Here is a 19,160-nt window from a genome sequence, read left to right on the forward strand (position 1 = left end):
TCGGCGAGAAGAGGTCCTTCTGACCAGGTTGCGGATTGGGCATTGCTGGTTTAGCCACCGCTACCTGCTCTCCGGTGACCCAGCCCCGCAGGGCTCTTGTGGTCAAGCGTTAACAGTGCGCCGTGTTTTATTGTCGTGTCCCCGCTTTAGTCAATCTCATGTTGTCCTGTCCCTGCCATCTACTTTACCGGATATTTTAGCTGATGACGCTCGAGCAGCTGCTCGTGTTCTGCGTTTTATAACTTTGACTGGCTTGTCCAAAGACATCTAACATTTTTATTTATTTTATCTGCATCTTTGTCAGGACTTTCTGGTGTCTCCCCCCCCCCTCCACTTGAGTTTTACTAGATTCCATGTGATCTAACAACAGTGACTGGGCGCTAATGACCTCAGTAGTTGAGCGCCCTTAAACCCCACCAAAAAAAAAAAAAAAAAAAATCCACCTCAGAAAACAAGATACACAAATGGTTAAAATACTGTACCACAGAGCAGTGTTTACACAATTCATAGACAGGTGGCACACATAGCTTCCCTTCTGTGATTACTTTAATGACTGTGGCATCACGAAGTTAAACAATTTTCAATTCCTAAAAAAAATGAACCCTCTAACAAAGGATGATGATGATGACGATTTAGCTAACTATAATATATTAATACTAATCTGAGATAAATTTAAAAATTCTCGTCCATCTGCTGTTTAAGTATCTGTAGAGCAGTTAGCTGGCATTAAACACCAAACCATTAATAATAGAAAATATCATTTGGAAATGCTGGATAGTGATTTCTTTCTTCATTTTGTAGGCTTGTGGCAAGTTTGGAAGCTTTTCAGACAGCTGTTCAGCCATTGTCGTGACATATTTTGATACCTGGTATAATCACCTGCATGAAAATCTGGTTGGAGATGAACTGTGTCATATTGCTGGAATGTGCTCCTACAAGTTCCATGATCACAGACAGGTATGTACAGTCGCATTTATTGTTATTTATGTACCATTAAGATGATCCTGTTTATCGTGATTGAGTCCTGAAGGAAAAGGTAGTGGGCAACCTCTTTTGGATGAAACTCATTTTCCCTTTTCCTGTTGGTTTAACTCAGTTTTATATATAAAACAGGTTTCAAAAAACAATTTTCTAATGAGCTGGCTGCATAAGATTTGTGGCAGCAGTATCACAGATTTGAGTATTTATCCATCATTATAAATTTTCAAAATACAAGAGTATAAGACAACCTGAATATAAGATGAGCCCCATTTTTAGTGTCTCTCTTTGGGGGGGTGGGGGGTGGGGGAATTTAACTTATTCAGACACCAAAATTACAAATTTTCCTTGAAATGAAGTATGAGCTTAAAGTTAACGTTACACCTGTTCTAAACTTACACCATTTGGTGGTGGTGGTGGTGGTGGCGGCGGCGGCGGCGGCGGCGGCGGCGGCGGCGGCTATAAAGCAGCTCACAAAGATCCGGCTACTTGAAACACTAGTGTTTTCTGTCTTCTTTTGTGGTTGCGAAACATGGACTCTCAAGGCCAGAGACAAGCAGCGCATTGATGCGTTTGACCTTTGCTGGTGGTATAGGATGCTACGCATAAAATGGACCAAAAGAACAACGAATGTGTCCATTATTGAACAATTTGATGTCTCCAAACGCCTTTCTTTACAAGTCACCGAAAAAATTCTTCAGTTCTTTGGCAATATTGTGAGAAGTGGAGAAAATCTTGAGAAAATAATCTTGCAAGGAAGATCGAGGGCACAAGACCAAGAGGAAGAGCATCGAGCAGAGGGATGGATCAAATCAAGATCATCTCTGGTGTACCTCTTCAGCAGGCACTAAGAGAAGCTGGCAACCGTCCGGGATGGAGACGCTTAGTTCATGGGGTCACGATGCTCAGCAATGAGCACGATGACTTATGCATAATAATAATAATCTAACCACTGAGAGGCAAAAGAACAGTGTGTTTCTATATACAAACAGCAATTAAATTTATAGTCTTGGCTGTTCCATTTGTCACTATTTTAGAGATGGTAGTTCGCTTAGGACTTCATAGCACAGTTGACTTCTTTTTCCCCTCTGTTTTTTTTTTTTTTTTTTTTTTTTTTTTTTTTTTTTTTTTTTTTTTTCCCCCCTGTGTAATATATTTAGGTAAAATTGATGGTTACATTTTTGCCAGACATAGACTTTAACTGTGGATCTGTACCTTTCGGGGGAAGTGCTCTTACAACTAATCTTGCATTTAGTTTTAATCTCCTAGGAAGTTTCATATTAGCGCACACTCTACTGCAGAGTGAAAACTTCGTTCTGGGAACAACATTTTGTTGTTATAAAATCGGCCAAATTAGACATAACATGTGATAACTGCACCAGCAGTTAATATCAACTATTTTGACACTACATGGCCTTTCCAAACCCTTCAAAATAAGTTTTCACGCAACCTCAGCTCCCAAAGATTCATCTGTAAATCTATGTAAATAATCTAAAGGGGTCAGTCAGAAAGTAATGCTTCCTATTTTCTTTCCTCCTCCTCCTCCTCCTCCTCCTCCCCCCCCCCCCTTAATTAAAGTGAAAAACTCGAATTTCGCACTATTCCACAAAGTAACTTCCTGCATCAACAGATGCCAATATTGCAGACCCTTGCAAAATAGCGGACATCAAAGTTCGTATTAGACAGCATTCTGTGACAGAATTCTTGAATACAGAACATGAAACACCTATCAGCATTGTTAGACAATGGGTTCATCGCTGTAACAAAGCTGAAGGGTAAACATTGCCTCACAAAAAATGGAGCAGCAGGCCGATGACTGCACACAACAATTAGCTATCTTAATGACATCGTTCTTTGTGACCACCGGGTGACTGCAGATGATTTGTGTCACAGTAACTTCCTCAGTAAGGGCAGTGTTCTAGTTTATTTAACAACAGGCATAATGTTTCTTGAACCAGAATCGAAGAGGCAATCAGTGAAATGACATCACGGAAATTCGCTGAAGAAGAAAAAGTTCAAAAGTGTGCATCGACAGAGAAAGATATGGCTAGAGTATTGTGAGATGCTGAGAGAATGATTGTGGCTGTTTTTGTTTTAGCAGGGCTGTACAATAAATTTGGTTAAGTACATCAAAACCCTCAAACAGCTTATGGCACATCTTCAGCAAGTTCGCCCAAAAGAAGCTGTGGCAGAGGCTCTTCTGTTGCATGACAATGCAAGGCCACATACCCACCATCACACCACTGAAGAGATTATGAAAATTGGATGGGAAATATTCCCTTGTCACCCATATAGCCCTGACCTCGCGCAATCGGACTTCCATCTGTTCGGGTTGTGAAAGCAGCTCATCACAGGATTCATATTGAAGATGAGGAGGCTGTCAGAAGGTCTATGCATTAGTGGCTGCTGTAGCAGGATGTGTGTTTTACCACATTTTATGGATGTCCTTGTTTAAAGATGGACCAAAGCTGTGGAAATGAGTGATGATTAGACTTTTCAATATAATCTCCAGTGTTGTGGTACCCAACTTAAGTTGTTGTATGAAATTCTTGAAAGATGGAAAAAAATTAAAGAGGAATTACCACTTTTGACTGGCCCTCTTATTGCACAGTGTAAAAATGTCAACCTTAGCGCTAGTAGTTTAATCTGTGCACGTAAGACAACCTTGTATTTTCCGGATGATGAATTTTGGAAAAACCTCATCCTGTAATTGGATAAATTTGGTATGTACTTCAGAAGAATGTGAAAAATTTTTCAGCTAAGAGTAACAACTCACCAAATAATCATAAATGCACATAAGCAAGGCTGAAATCTTCACGTCACTTTCTGATACATTAGAAATTTGTCTCTCGGAAAAGTTAATTACAGCCTAAAATTTAGCACTCTCCCTTGGACTTGTGATGAAGGAATTCATGTAGTCACAGATTTTTGTACGGTTGTAGGAGGAAGTGCCACGAACAACATTCTAAAGATCCTGACTGATGTGATAAGAGCGTTGGGGTTGGGGGCAATTTAAAGATCACTTTTTATATTTTTCTTGAATAACTGAAAAACCGTGGTGTCAAGCAAAAGTATTTTCCAGTGCAAAATTAATTTAGTTTGAATTTTCCACGAAAAGGTCCTATTAAAAGCAAACATTAAACTTGTACACCATGTCTATATCAAGAAATAAATTGTGTTCCTCTGGTGTAACAGGGTGGATGGTAAGGGTAACGTGTGGGATAGTCGCAGTGGAAAGGAAGTCACCAGATTGTGTTCATGAACTTCACTCCTTAATAGTTCTGCAAACTGAAGAGTGAGCAGGCGATTCATCCCTCTCTCTTCCCCCCACTAAATGTTGAGAAGCAATTTCTGTACAGGGTGATTCACATAGCTGTACCGACCCACCATACTTCTAGAGGGGGGGATCTTTCACAGTAGCTGTAGTGTCCTTAGGGGAAAGGCAGCCTCCCACACCATGAGTGCTGCTCACTTTCCTGTTGACATAGTCTCCCTGTAAAAGGTACAGCCTCTCTCTCCCCATCATATCCTTGCCAGTTTTCTAATGTGAGTACTTCAAGCACATGCAAAAAATATTAAAAATGCAAATTTCATTAATAGGAATTCAATGTTACTCACAACATACAATTTAGAGGTATTGATCTATAAGTAAGGTCTTGAGCTTGAAAATACAGAAAAGACATTCATTGGGGAAGTGATATCTACTTCTAAGACTGAGGTTTTTGAGTTAACTTAAACAAAAAAATGTTAAAAAATGGACTTAGTGGAATTCATTAAAAACAATTTTTCAGAATTTTAAAATATGAAGTAACTGACTAGATTACAATATTTATTTTCAAAGGTTGGTCATAAAGAACACTCCCCCCTCACCCCCCCCCCCCCCCCCCCCCCTGGTATTGCGCTGCTGCACTTAGAAATGGATCACACATTTAATAATTGGTTTTTAACCCAGTTCATTTGAAGATAACCTTAAGTTTTATGCTGTTAAAGTAATATTTTTAAGTAGTTGCTGAATGACACAACAGGCCACAAATACTTTTAATGTTTTATTTTGTTGCCATAACTGTTTATTGGTAGAACACTATGCTGGTCTTCAGCTGGCTTATGTTTTACTCTTATACAGATTTTTTCATGATACAAACTTTTTCATCAACAGCCTGTCATCTGTTCCACTTTGCACAAGAATGTTTGGGTATATAGTTCCACTTTATATAAGTTGTTTTGTTAATAAAAATATGCAAAAATTCTTGCATTTTTTTATTTGTGATGGAAAAATACTTGTGTTCACTTTCAAATGTTCCAGCAGACGGCTATTTATTTTGTTGTGGTCTGTGTGATTTTCTAACTCAATGTACCCTGATGAGCCAAAACATTATGAGCACCTACTTACTACTGTTGGTACACTTCTGAAAAGCAATTCAGAAGTGATCCTGTATGCCATGATTTGACAAGTACTTGATAGGTTTGCAGAGGTTTGTGGCACCAGATGCCTATGCACACTTCCCATAATTTATGCATGGTTCGTTTGGAGGCTTGGAGCTTGTGCCCGCTAGTACCCCAGTTAGGGTTCATTGAATTCAGGTAAGCTGACATAAACATGAGTTCACTCTCGTGCTTCTCGAACCATTGCAGCAGATAGTTGCCCTCTTGAGATGCCATCACTGTTGAGGAAGACGTCAAGCGTAAAAAGTTATAGGTGGTCCCAAATAATGTTCATGCAGTGCACAGCTGTCGTGGTGCCTTCGATGACTAAGACAGGTCCCATGGAAGTCCAGGTGAATGTCCCCCATAATATAATACTGCTACCACCAGCCAGCATCTGTGGTGCGCCTCGTGTTTCGGGCAGCTGTTTGCCAGACGATGGCATATCTGGACCCAACCATTGACCTGATTAAACAATGAATGGGATTAATCTGACCAGGCGACTTGATTCCATTGATTCGTGGTCCAATCTTGATGATCCCGTGCCCACTGTAATCCGAATTGACGATGTTGTTAGATCAAAATGGAAGCACATAGGGATCCTCTGCTGTGGAACACTGTGTTCAGCACTGTATGCTGAGTGGTGTGCTCCAAAACACTTGTGCTTGTGCCAACATTATTTTGTCATCGGATCTCTGTTTGCCGCATTTCTTGCTTTAGAGAGTGGGGACGTCTCTGAGCCCTATGTTGTACGATAAGGTATGGATGTTCCACTTGTCGTCGCCTACTTGTGGTTTCAGCATTCTTCAACCTCTTTCCGCAGATGCTCGTGACAATAGCATGTGAACAGCTGAATGTATTATTCTAAATGAGCAGCTGGAACCAGCCAGTAAACATTTTCTAAATAACTTCCTTGGGCTGCTAAAAGAAGTTACACACAAATGCACCCCTAAGTCACACCACTGCACTTTAAGATAACCAGTATACAATTGAATAAAGAGGAACTATCATGCTGAAGAAATATCTTGCTCTCATCCCACCCTCCAACTTTTTAATCTTGTATTTCCTGCAATTAACTTGTGAACTTTAATAATAATTAAATATCTGTATATGTAAATGTGTGTACACACGTCTACTTCACAATATGCAATTGGTTGACTTTGAAGTATTTTGTCAATAAATTCCATTGATAGTAGTAAAAAAATCTTACTAAAACAATTTGTCCTAGTGTCTTTTAATAATAAAGTTCACTCTTAAGAGTGCAGACATTTTTCTAGTATCAACATGCTACATTTTGCATATCCTATACATCACCTTTGCTCTTTTTACCTCCTGAGGTGATAGTTAATGAATAGTGTCTTTGCATCTTTGCTTAATGATAATCTTTGCATTGTAAACAAAAACATCAAGTTTATAGCACAGTGCTCAACACTCATTTTAAGAATATTACAAAGTGTGCCACAGTAATTTATTTACATTATGTGTGTTTTGTGGATTTCAAGAACATACACATCAAGCTAGAAAACCACATGGACCACAACAGAATAAATTGCCATCTACTGGAAGGTATATAAGGGACTGCTACCACTTTGCATAATATATAAAAGAATGCAAGCACTTTAGCATGTTTTTATTAATGAAACAACTTATAAAATGTCATTAAATATTCAAATATTATTGCGCAGTGTGGAGCAGATGAAACGCTGTTGATCAAAACATCTGTGTAATGAAAAATATTAGCATCTGAAGATGGGTTGGTAGCCAGAAACTGGTTGTAGCAATAAAATAAAATATTTGAAAAGTATTTGCGGCTGGTTGCATCATTCACTATTGTTAATAGCTTCGGAGTTCACAAGATCCAATGTGGATAAAACCATACTTTAAATAATCGGCGACTTTTTTCCATCCTTAAAATATAGGAAACTATTAGTCTACAGAAGAAAGGAACAGAATCCTTTTTGTAGAAAATTTGTATAGTGTAATTGTGTACTGGGAACATTTTTGCTGGAAGACAAGGTTTTAGAGTTCATTACCTCTAAATGCCCACCCCAACCCCTCACCACAGTATGGACACTGCGTCAGTCAGATTTTTTTAGTATGTTGTTCATGGCGTTTCCTCCTATCACTGTACTAAAATGGCTACACAATTTTTTTCTTCTCCTAAGTTTCCTTCGTTGTCTCAACTAATGCATTGCTCTTACCTTAATATCCTCCGCATTGTTTGTGTAGTGCTCCTTAAAAGATCCATAGTGTTACACAACGAATGGTTCTTCCATTTGCGGATTAGTACATAATTTTAGATGATGGTGCAATCTACATGTCAGATACATAGATAAGGTCAAATTCTGAATATCTCCACAGTCTTTCATACTTTGGCATGAATTGGTACATCAATGGTAAAGACAAAAAGCTGTATTTTATGTAACATTAGCATAAAATTGGTTTAGTATTTTGTTGTCATTACTCAGTATTACATACTGTTTTAATTTTGATCAATTTATTTAATCAGGATAATGTTGAACTGACAATTGAGTCCTCAGTTGGAGTCGTGACGGCAAATAAAGATGACCTGCCATGTGATTTTTGTGAACAACTTATTATTCACCTGAGAGATGTGTTAATTGCTAACACAACTGAAGCTGAATTTAAAATGGTTCTTCGTGGACTCTGCAAACAGACGGGACCTTTTGCTGAGGAAGTAAGTAAATAATATTCTTCTGCAGTTTTATAAAAATATAAATTTAAGTACTGACCTTCTCTGTTTTAGAATGCAGACATCTTGCATTAAACTGCATTAGATAAAAACTATTGAAAATGAAGTGCAGTGTCTGATTTTTGTATGCCATAATGCAGTGTACTGAGTTGATTCTCAACAAAAAGCAGTACCTAATGTTGTTAAGACAAGCAAAATCAGTTATATGTGCATAACATAATATACATATAAAAAAACAAAGATGTTGTGACTTGAGACACGAGAAAGCGCTGGTACATAGACACAATAAAGACACACAAATGAATTTCAAGCTTTTGCAACCCAAGGTTGCTTCATCAGGAAAGAGGGAAGGAGAGGGAAAGACGAAAGGATGTGGGTTTTAAGGGAGAGGGTAAGGAGTCATTCCAATCCCGGGAACGGAAAAACTTAACTTAAGGGGAAAAAAAGGATAGGTACACCCACACGCATGCACACGCACATATATACAGACACAGGCAGACATGTGTAAAGGCAAAGAGGTTGGGCAGAGATGTCACTCGAGGCAGAAGTACAGAGGCAAAGATGTTGTTGAATGACAAGTGATGTACGAGGGGCGGCAACTTGAAAACACATTTTTTGCGAATTTGATCATAAATAGTAAGACTGAGGTAATAGCAGGAACAAAAATAAAATTTATATTAGGAAAGTAAGAGGTCTTATACCCCTTTCTGGTTGCAGAAATAGGGGATTATTGTAATTCTGGTATAAGCATGTAAGTTTTTGTCCACTCAAATTCGTAGCAAAATTTCAGTAGTCAAGAAGATACTAAAAAGCTGTGGTTACAATTTGCCGTGAAGACCTTGTGATCAATGGCTTAGTGACAAATGTGTGCCTTTAAAATATTTTAAAGCATTGATGAACAAGAGAAAGATAGCTAGAAAAATCACATAGCTATTATATGTGTACTCGTCTTGCTGGATGTTCCTGGTCTTATGTCTGTTACTGTTCGTATTCCTTTTTACTTCCGATCTGTTCCATCACTGTCTTCTTCATGAATGATCTAGAGAACGCAGGTACCAGAAAGTAGTTTGATGTAAGATTTGTGGCACTGAAATAAAGGAATGTTTGGTTGACTGTAAAGAGATCAAAGTTATTGTTGGGGACAGGTTTACTCACATATTACAGGTATCTTAATCCAGTTTCACCCGGTGTAGAATTATTAACGATTCAATACAGGATTAACACACACAACACCTGTGTAAACCAACAATAATGGAAGCTGCCTTGAATAAAATCCTGTTCTCGGAGTTCTTGAAGTCTGTACATTTATCTAATATTTTATCACTTGTGAACCATTCATATTATACAGTTATATTAATGTTTATAAATTGATTCTTTGGTTTGAATTTTTCAGTGTCTCACAATTGTTGACGAATATTACGGAGCAATTTACAACTTTCTTGTAGAAAGTTTGGTTCCAAAAGATGTGTGCAGTGTTATGGGATTATGCCCTAAGCCTGAAAATGCAGGGAAGGTAAGATATATTTACTATAGTTTCACATATGCAAAGTTAGAGAAAAATTGCAATACCGACATTTTTTGGTCAATGTAAGCCATATTGGCTCCAATGGCACATAACTCTGATGAAAATTCTCCCCCTCCTCCTTCCTTGCACTGTCTGCTTCTCCAAATTACTAGACAGGTTTTCTCAAGTACTAATTTCTCTTTCTTCCAAGGATTCAAATTTAATTTCCCGGAGCATTTGTTGCACTTCCGTACTGCCTGTACCAACCTCTTCAGGTCCTAGCAGCACTTCTCGGAATTCATTCCATGTCTGTTGTCGGACATACTTGACAAGAACTCGAAACACTGGAACAGTATTCTATTTCATACCACTACATATTGTTATCCGTAAATGTTTATACAGTATGACATGCTCAAGATGTTCACAATTAATCTTTTAATCAAATACTATGCAGTTCTTTGTCTTTGTTGTAGGCATTGTCTAACACTGATCCACATTTAAGGAGAGCTGCCATTCTTTGTATCAAGTGGAAAATTTTGTCTGTCTTTCTGAATTTCCTTACAATCATCAAATGATGATACTTTCCCGTACACAATGGCATTGTCAACGAGTTGTGCTGCTTGATCTTATCTGACAAAGTATTTATGTTTATTGAAGCATTTAAAGGTCATATCACACATCCTTTGGGCTCGGCCAATGTATTTTCATTTCTGTGGAACATTGACCATGCAGTACAACAAACTTGGTTATCTTAATGAAATATTCACAGAGCCAGTCACACATTTCTGAAGATACTCCGCATGATTGTGTCTTTGTCAATATTAGATGCTGTGCGACAGTGTCAAACGTCCTACGTAAATCGAGGAATATGGTATTAGTGTTCAGTTGACCGTGATGTTTGAAAAATGTATGAATAAAGAATGCTGTGTTTCGCACAGGTGGTTTTTTCTGAATCTGTACTAATTCTTGGAGACACGTGTTGCCTCCGCCCCCCCCCCCCCCCCCCCCCCCCCCCCCCCCCCCCCCGCAACACACACACACACACACACACACACACACACACACACACACGGGAACATCATAATGTTTGAACTTGGAATACACTTCGTATTATGTAAGACATAAGTGGTACTGGTATGTAATTTTGTGCATCTGATTTATTACCCTTTTTTTTTTTTTTTTTTTTTTTTTTTTTTTTTTTTTTTTTTTTTTTTTTTTAATTGGAGCAATCTGTGCTCTTTACCAGTGACACAGGACTGTTTGCTGTGCAAGTGATTCTCAAAAGATATGAGCTAGGAAAGAAGCCAGTTCTACTGCATATTCAGTGTCTGGGGCCTAGTGCCTTCCTCACTTTAAGTAGTGTTCGTTGTTTCTCAATGCCAGGAGTGCTAATATTTGTAATTGCTCATTGATAGGTATGTGCAGCAATCTGATATTGATTTGGTAACATAATCTTATGCAAATAAATCTGTAAGTGAGAAATTTAAGATTTCTGCCATCTGTAGTTTAGACATTAGGTGGCTTCACAGGAGATGGAATGGAAGGTTTTGATCGACTCAATGACTTTACATATAACAGAAACTTAACGGTATTTTCTGATAAGTCTTTTTCCAGCGTCTGACTAAGAGTTATTGTAGAACTCGCTCATGTCCTTTACTAAAAGTGCCCAAGTTGCTATTAACTTTGCTGTATCACTAACCTTGCGATCTGTATTATAACGAATATGTAGTTCTCTTTTCACAATTCTGTACAAATGGTGCCATCAAACCAGGGTGGGTCTTTGCTGATTTAAATTACTTTACTTGGAACCTAGTTGAATAATTGCTGTCAAAAGTCTTGTAACCCTCAAAATGCATAATTTTGAGGAGAGAAGAAAACGGGTGAAATGTTTGTGAATGCTTATCTGCCTTTGGTAATCAGCTGAAATGAGGCCACTACTTATTAATTAACAATACGTTTCACAGTGTGCGGCTTTTAAATAAAGACAAGAGAGGTGATCGTTGGACATCAATGTGAATAATGGGTAATGGGTCCCCATTGTGTTGATAGGCTAATCAAGCTAATTATCACAGATAAAACTGTTGTGTTGCTTTTTACCCCTACAAAGTTTTTCAAAGTTAATAATTTTCAATTAGTTCTGACTCTTGTGGCACAGAAGTACTGTTTGAGAATCTGAGGGTATCTTTGTACAAATGTAATCCATTATCTTGTATTTTGGATTTTCACGGATTTGGTTTTCAGTTGTGCTAGATCAGTGAAATATTCTCACTGCATGTAACACGCCAGAAACAAGTTGTTTGGTCTTGCAATTGCAATTGCTATTGCCTGATCCCATTCAGATGGTTCATACACAAGGTCAGTCTTCTTGTTTTTATCAATTACCGCAGAGCCTGAAATCGCAAGGCAAAAAGCCGTGCCCTGTTAGAAATTTTTGCTCCACAGACATAAAGTCCTGGAAGTTCAACAGATATTGATACAAAATAATAGTTTCCCTGTTGTTGTTTTGTCCTGTACAATGATCTGACCACAGCTCTAAAATTCTTTAATCTCTTGATTCTAATGCTGAAAATTCAGAGGTAATTTCTGGTGATTCCCGTCTGCCTACATTTTCAGGCCATACCCACATTCATATCTTGTCACCAATGTTACAAATTGCTTGACTGCAAGTTGACAGCTGATACAGATTGAATACTGCAGAAAAGTAAGAGTAGGACAGAACAGTATATGCTGTAGAACTGTCCATACGGCAACATAAGTTTCAGTCTTTGATTATTGTGGGTCTCATTCTGCATCATCAAATACGCTGCTTCTGCCCAAGAATGGTGCAGTTTGCTCACTTCTTCAATATTCTTTCTTTCTGTTTCATTTACAGTGTTGACTGAAGGAACAGTCTTTCACAATACCCACATGAATCTGACGTGGCATGTGGTACCCCAAAGCTGAATCATATTCCCCCACGAAAATCTCTCTGTATGCTCTTTCTCTGCATTGTTTTGTAGGATTCTCTGCCTTGTAATTGTAAAATACTCTTCTTTAAAGAGTTGATTAAGTTTATTAATTTCAAATCAGAACTCCGGCAGAGCATTTCGTTCTTATGTGCCAAATAGTGTCTTCCTTGTGCTGGTAGCATCTCATGTGGTTAGTTATCAAATCCTACAGGTCATTATGTAGTTTGCTCAGATGATTCTTGTGCATACTGTTTCTGCCTTCAATTGATATATAACATTTTTGCACCCACCTTTTCAGCAGGGATTTTACCAGACACTGTTTTTTAAAAAGAATCATGAACCAAATGTGGTTGTCCTGGATTCTGCTTGTATTTCTTCTCATTCCTGTACTAGTCATTATAATTTTATAATTCCAGGAATTTTTCAGTGTTTCAGTTAAATTTTTGTAGTTTTGAGTAGTAAAAAGAGATACTCAAAGAATTTAACCCTCTAACGGTAAGGTGACGTTTCCTGACATTAACGGTAAGGTGGGGTCGGATCAGACCCCTCCCTCCAAATATCGATTTTTCGGGGTAAAATAAAAAATGAATAATGGGAAAAAGTTTTATCAATTAAACACATATAATATTTGTTATAACAAGTTTTTTATTTTTATAGCCAATAAGTAAGAATATAAAATACTTTGGAAAAAAAACAGGAATTTCATTACAAAAAAATAACCTTAATAGAAATAGTCTCTCTAAAATTGTTGAAAACATAGTAAAAATCAATAGATTCAGTCATCAACTAGAAACTTAAGTGCTTTAGAAATTCTACAGATAGGAACTAAATGAGAAACATCTCTTACTACTTGTAGAAAATAATTATAGTGTCAGCAGTTTCGAAATATAAAGTTCTCAGTAATAAATGTCTTTGTACACATAATGTAATAGGTCATTTCTGAACAGTTTTCTGCATCGATATTGTCGACATCCTCTGACTCAGCCTCCTGTCGGAGAAACTCGTTGTATATCTCCTCAGGAGTTCTAAGGAGTTGATTCGCCATTTTAGTAAGATACTAGAAGAGAAAACAAAACTTAGATGTAATATAAACATCAATATGGGGTTGAATCCTCCCCACAAAAGAAACTAATAAGTGTGACGTAAACAGTAAGGTGGAGCCGGTTCCAACCTGAGCGCAAGTAATGTAGGTTTTGGATAGAGAGGGTAGTTGCAGGTCTCTCACCAGACTGACGTGTCCTCCTCGGCGTTCTCGGAACGACTGGCTGCTAGGGTAGCTGGAACCACAGCGCTCTCAGAAAAGGGAGTGGGGAGTTATAAACAAAACGGACTCGCTGGGGTCGGATCCAACCCCAACCTTACCGTTACAGGGTTAACATTAATCCACTAATGCAGCAATGAAACATAAACTGAAGAATAAAACTTCACTTGCAAAGAAAACTCGCCATTTCCACCAACAAAACACAGAGCACACACAGGCACCTGCCGACAGCAAAATGTGTCAAAGCCTTTAGAGCAAAGACCATACAATACTTCATAACAATAAACTGTATTCGATGAGCATGATGCCACAGCTGTTTACACTTCTAAAGGACCCCACACAGCGATCCATCGCATGGGCAATCAATCAGTTGGGAGATCACACTTGTATTGGCAACTCGCAGCGATTGGTAACTGATTGCAAGTTGCATGGAAATGCCAGGCAATCTGAAGGATTGCACTCGATCCATGCACACAGTATGGTTGCCTGGATGGTTGGCAGTGATGTGTGGCAATATGGCTGCGACGTTTCTCTATTTGTCGCACCTGGTTGCGCCGTTCTGTTTCACTTCACGTGCCTTGAGTAAGAAATCTACATTAGAATTTAAAGTTACCAAGGGTCAATGAAGTACTTTGTGAATTGAAAGTCAGAGATGCCATTTTTATTAAGAAGTAATACAAAATACACCCTTGGATTTCAAAATGGTTAGCATTTTGAAACATGTACTATAGACATAGAATTGATGGCAACATCATAGTAAATCGTGGTACTATGGGCTCCCACTTACCATTTTGAGTTATTTATGAAATAAATACATGCATTATTGAAGTTCTTAACTTTTGAATGGAATGACATACATACCTATTCTAATGTTAAAGAGGACAATTTAATTTAAGTGTTCATTATAAATCTTCTCAAATCTCTTATATCATATAACCACAGTTCATAACAAGAGTTACGTAATCAGTAGTGCTGCTACTAACGTCATCTCTATAGGCACATCAAGTAAATTGTGTAAATATGTTCAGTTAATTATGAGACTATTAGTCCTCAATTTGTTTTTATTCATTAAGTGTAAAACAAATTGTGTTGGCTCACTGGAAATATGTACACAACCCATTTGGCACCAGTGAAAAATGTAATAGATTCTGTAAAATAATGTACATTTTCCAAAAAAAAGAGTTTAAAAACAAGTTTAATAAAGTATAATTCTTATTTATTTTAAATTTGTTTTGCAAGTACTCCTGGGATATGGAGATCAGCTACCACTGCTGTTAAACAAAGCAGTTCATTTTCAGTAGGAGAATTTGTCAACACAGTGACGTTCGTAATACTGATTGAAATTGCTTGGCAAATTCCTTGTTTGTGGGATGTCGGTGCGAGTGACCAATTACAGGCGATACTGGATTCAACGGATCACTGCAAACAGTCACTCACGTGTGGGACCCTTAACACCTAATGGGAAAATATTGTGAATGGTGGTTTTGAGAAGTGGTATTATCAAAGTAAATTTCCTTTTATGTAAGATGAATTATGTTATGTGTGAAAATGAGGGATGAACTCCTTAAATCACAGGTCATTTGACTCTCATTCAAAACTTAACATTTTGAGGACCAGCCACATAAAAAAATTTGACCCAGAAAATAAGCAGTTTATCATAATTTAAAATTTTACTGGCACATTAGTGTTTTATGTATCTTAGTGTAACCAGGCTAAAAAAAGATAAATATTATAGTGAAAGATTAGCTTTTCTTGTAGCTGTACCGTAAGTATATTAATTTAAACTATTAATTTTTTCTGATTGTATCTTCATGCAACTTAACAGTGATGATACTATTGGCTGACTGCATCACATGTCTTATGCTCTGAATATCTGGTGTCATTGGCTGCCTAGATCACATGACATGGACTATGATTGGCTGATAAAAACACGTTGCAATTTGTTTCAGTGCTTCAGAAGCTCCTATGCTATTTTGGTGGAATTTGTGTTTATACTTCCGAAATGCAATTGCCCCTCCCACCCCCACTGGGTTTCATTTGCTAAAGTACCGGGAAGTTCTACGCTGGTGCATAAAACCTTTACCATTCAAAAGATTGATAAGTTTTGCAGCTCTGAGGGAAAGTACATTGTCACTTAATATGGGAAAAAATGTATTTTCACATGGGAAAAGTGTATTTTCACATGAAAAAGTGTATTTTTAACCAGGAAATCCAAGAAAAATTTGTGAATTCTTCTTTCTTGAGAGGTGTATATTTAGTATACATTCCTGGGACTTGGAGTTCATGTTTGTTTCTTTATACAAGGGATATGCAACCATGTAACAGTTGGCTACATAACGTATGGACAAATGACGGCAGGATAATGGTTAAGACCGAAAACGGAAAGAAAACAATTTGCAGTGTTAATGAACTCGAAAGCCTGTGCTTTAGAAGCTAAATCATGTCTAATCTTGCTGCCACTAACCTGTATGTTTATATTGTTTACACTGTCAACCATATCGTAACTAATGTATTATCAAATTGTTCGTTTCTCTAAATAACTATTTTTTTTTTTATCTCTAATTATTTTTTCTCGTGTAATATTTGTTATATCTGTATTATCAACTTTTAGTTTCTCCACATAACTATTTTCATTTTTAATTGTTTTTCTCATGTAATTTTGTTAATTATTGCTTAAGGTAGTCTCACTTCCATCCTTAATTAGCAACCCACCATCATACTTTAGTTGTTATCCTCATAAGTGCAATTAATATCACACTCTGGCGTAACGTGCAGATTACTCCCGTTGTATTTAGCGAAACTCCTTCCCCTGCCAGCCCACGGCTACTTCCATAACCGTTGCAGACCTCGCTGACCTTGGCCGCAGATCCCGTTGTCTCCCCGGGGACCTACCCCCTCCCGCTCCCGGCCGCTTTCACTGCACAGAACTGGGAGGACACTCCCTCACCCCCCCCCTCCCCTCCCTTCACACGCCTTCCGCATTCCTCATGCCAGACCCTCTTGTCACCGCTAACCACGACCCGCAAACACCGGTCGGCAGCCTCCTCGGGCAATCAACACCCGAACGCACCAAGCTGCATATTGCACATGCAAATGTCCAGTCTCTGCCAGCTCACTTCGACGAGTTCAGATATATATTTCAAACTGCTGATATACACGTAATACTTTTGTCAGAGACTTGGCTCAAACCAAGTATTCCTACAACTTCCGTAAACCTAGATGGCTATATCCTTCTCAGGCACGACAGATGCAACAGACGAGGGGGCGGAGTAGGGGCGTACATACGCTCTGATTTGTCACCTACAGTACTACACACATCTGACAACAATGCAGATAAACAAGCGGAATATATGTTCATAGAGATCAAATCACTTAACAGAAAGTGCTTAATATGTGTCCTTTACAAACCTCCTAAAGTAGGTGGGTTCACCTGCTTCGAAACTGCCCTCTCTAGTCTCGAATCGTCATATGAACATGTAATTATAGCTGGTGACACTAACATTAATTTTCTGTGCAATAGTCCTTCCACTGGGAAATTTAAGAGGATGCTTTCTTCCGCAAATATGACGCTACTTCAGCTGGCACCTACTCATCACACGACTACCAGTCACACTTTCATAGACATATTCGCAACGAAATCTCCGAACAGAATAATCCGCACCTCTCAAATATCTGCGCCTGGCATGTCTGCCCATGACATCATTTCCATGACGTATTCACTAGAATGCCCTAGAAAGAAACAAAAACTGTCTACATACCGAGACCTCAAACGCATAAATTTGCCTGAACTCGAAACTGAGGCACAAGAAATAGTTTGGGGGATGACCTCTACTCCCCTCATGGACATAAACGACAAACTCCACAATTTCACTAACAAAATTACTCAACTATATGACAAATATGCTCCAATAAAGACCAGAAAAGTAAAAAGGCAACCTGCACCTTGGCTGACTGATGAACTAAAACAGCTCATGAATCTCAGAGATGCTGCACATCGAGCATACAAGATACACCCTACACCTGAAAATCACGCTGTATACAAGCAGAAACGAAACAAAGTCAGTCAAGCGGTGAGAAACGCTAAGCTCAGACATGCCCGTACATTAGCTGACAATAGATGTAGACCAGCTATCCTGTGGAAAAATCTCCGTAGTCTCGGTTTAGGCAAAATAAAAGTTGCAGAAAATCCCATGGTCCCAGCTGAAGAACTAAACCGATTCTTCACATTACCTGCAACCAAAATTGATCCGCAAAAAAAACAGAGAATCATTGATTACTTCATTGGGATGAACGACTGTAGCAAAGAAAAATTCTATCTACAGCACGTCACTTGCAGTACTGTCAAGAAAGCCATAATGCGGATTAGATCAGCATCTACTGGACATGATGGTATCACTATCCAGATGGTAAAACTTATTATTGATCAACTACTGCCCTCTATAACAGACATTTTCAACGATTCATTAATCACAAGTGTTTTCCCTGAGGCCTGGAAACTGGGACAAATCAAGCCACTGCCTAAAAAGGACATCGCCACAGCAGCCTCTGACTACCGCCCCATCTGCCTTCTTCCTGCACTATCAAAGGCCTTAGAATATATAGTTCATGACCAGCTCACCAACTACCTAACTACTAACAACCTACTAGACGAATACCAATCAGGTTTCCGTAAACATCGAAGCACAACATCCGCTCTGATAAAGGTGACAGATGACCTGAAACTTGCCATGGACAGACAAGAAGCGACTATCATTTGCTTCTTAGATTTCAGCAAAGCATTTGATACTGTCGACTTCGACATCTTACTAGCCAAACTTAGCGGTCTAAATTTCTCACCAAGCGCAGTGCAATGGTTTCGCTCATACATGACGTCTCGTCAGCAACGCGTCCTGTCTGGGGATATAAAATCACAATGGCGGCAGGTAGTGTCAGGCGTTCCCCAAGGCTCAGTATTAGGTCCTATACTCTTCTCTCTTTACGTCAATGATGTGTCATCAGTCCTGACCTATTGCAAATACCATATGTATGCTGATGACCTTCAGTTGTATCTAAGTGCGAAACCAAGCAATCTCAAGAAAGCTATTGAAAATTTCAATACTGACCTCGATGCACTGTCAAAATGGGCACAGGACGTAGGTCTAAAACTAAACCCATCTAAAACCCAAGCAGTACTTGTTGGTCACTCTAAGCTCATTAGCCCAAAACATCGGGAATCCGTACCACCTCTTATCCTAAATGGAACAAATATTAACTTTTCGCCCTCAGCAAAGAGTTTGGGAGTAATAATAGATGAAAATCTAAATTGGACAGAGCACGTAACTGCAGTGTGCAAAA

General features: G+C 38.5%; 1 protein-coding gene across 1 annotated transcript in view; it reads left to right on the top strand.

The window, feature by feature from the left end:
• Positions 1 to 19,160, top strand: part of LOC126415919 (prosaposin) — a 69,257-nt gene that overhangs the window by 24,925 nt on the left and 25,172 nt on the right. Inside the window, exons 6-8 of the mRNA XM_050083466.1 lie at positions 802 to 957; positions 7,910 to 8,098; positions 9,507 to 9,626. Of these exons, the coding sequence (XP_049939423.1) occupies positions 802 to 957; positions 7,910 to 8,098; positions 9,507 to 9,626 (465 nt within the window). The remainder of the gene's footprint in view (positions 1 to 801; positions 958 to 7,909; positions 8,099 to 9,506; positions 9,627 to 19,160) is intronic.

Source organism: Schistocerca serialis, chromosome 1 (assembly GCF_023864345.2).
Source record: "Schistocerca serialis cubense isolate TAMUIC-IGC-003099 chromosome 1, iqSchSeri2.2, whole genome shotgun sequence".
NCBI lineage: Eukaryota > Metazoa > Arthropoda > Insecta > Orthoptera > Acrididae > Schistocerca > Schistocerca serialis.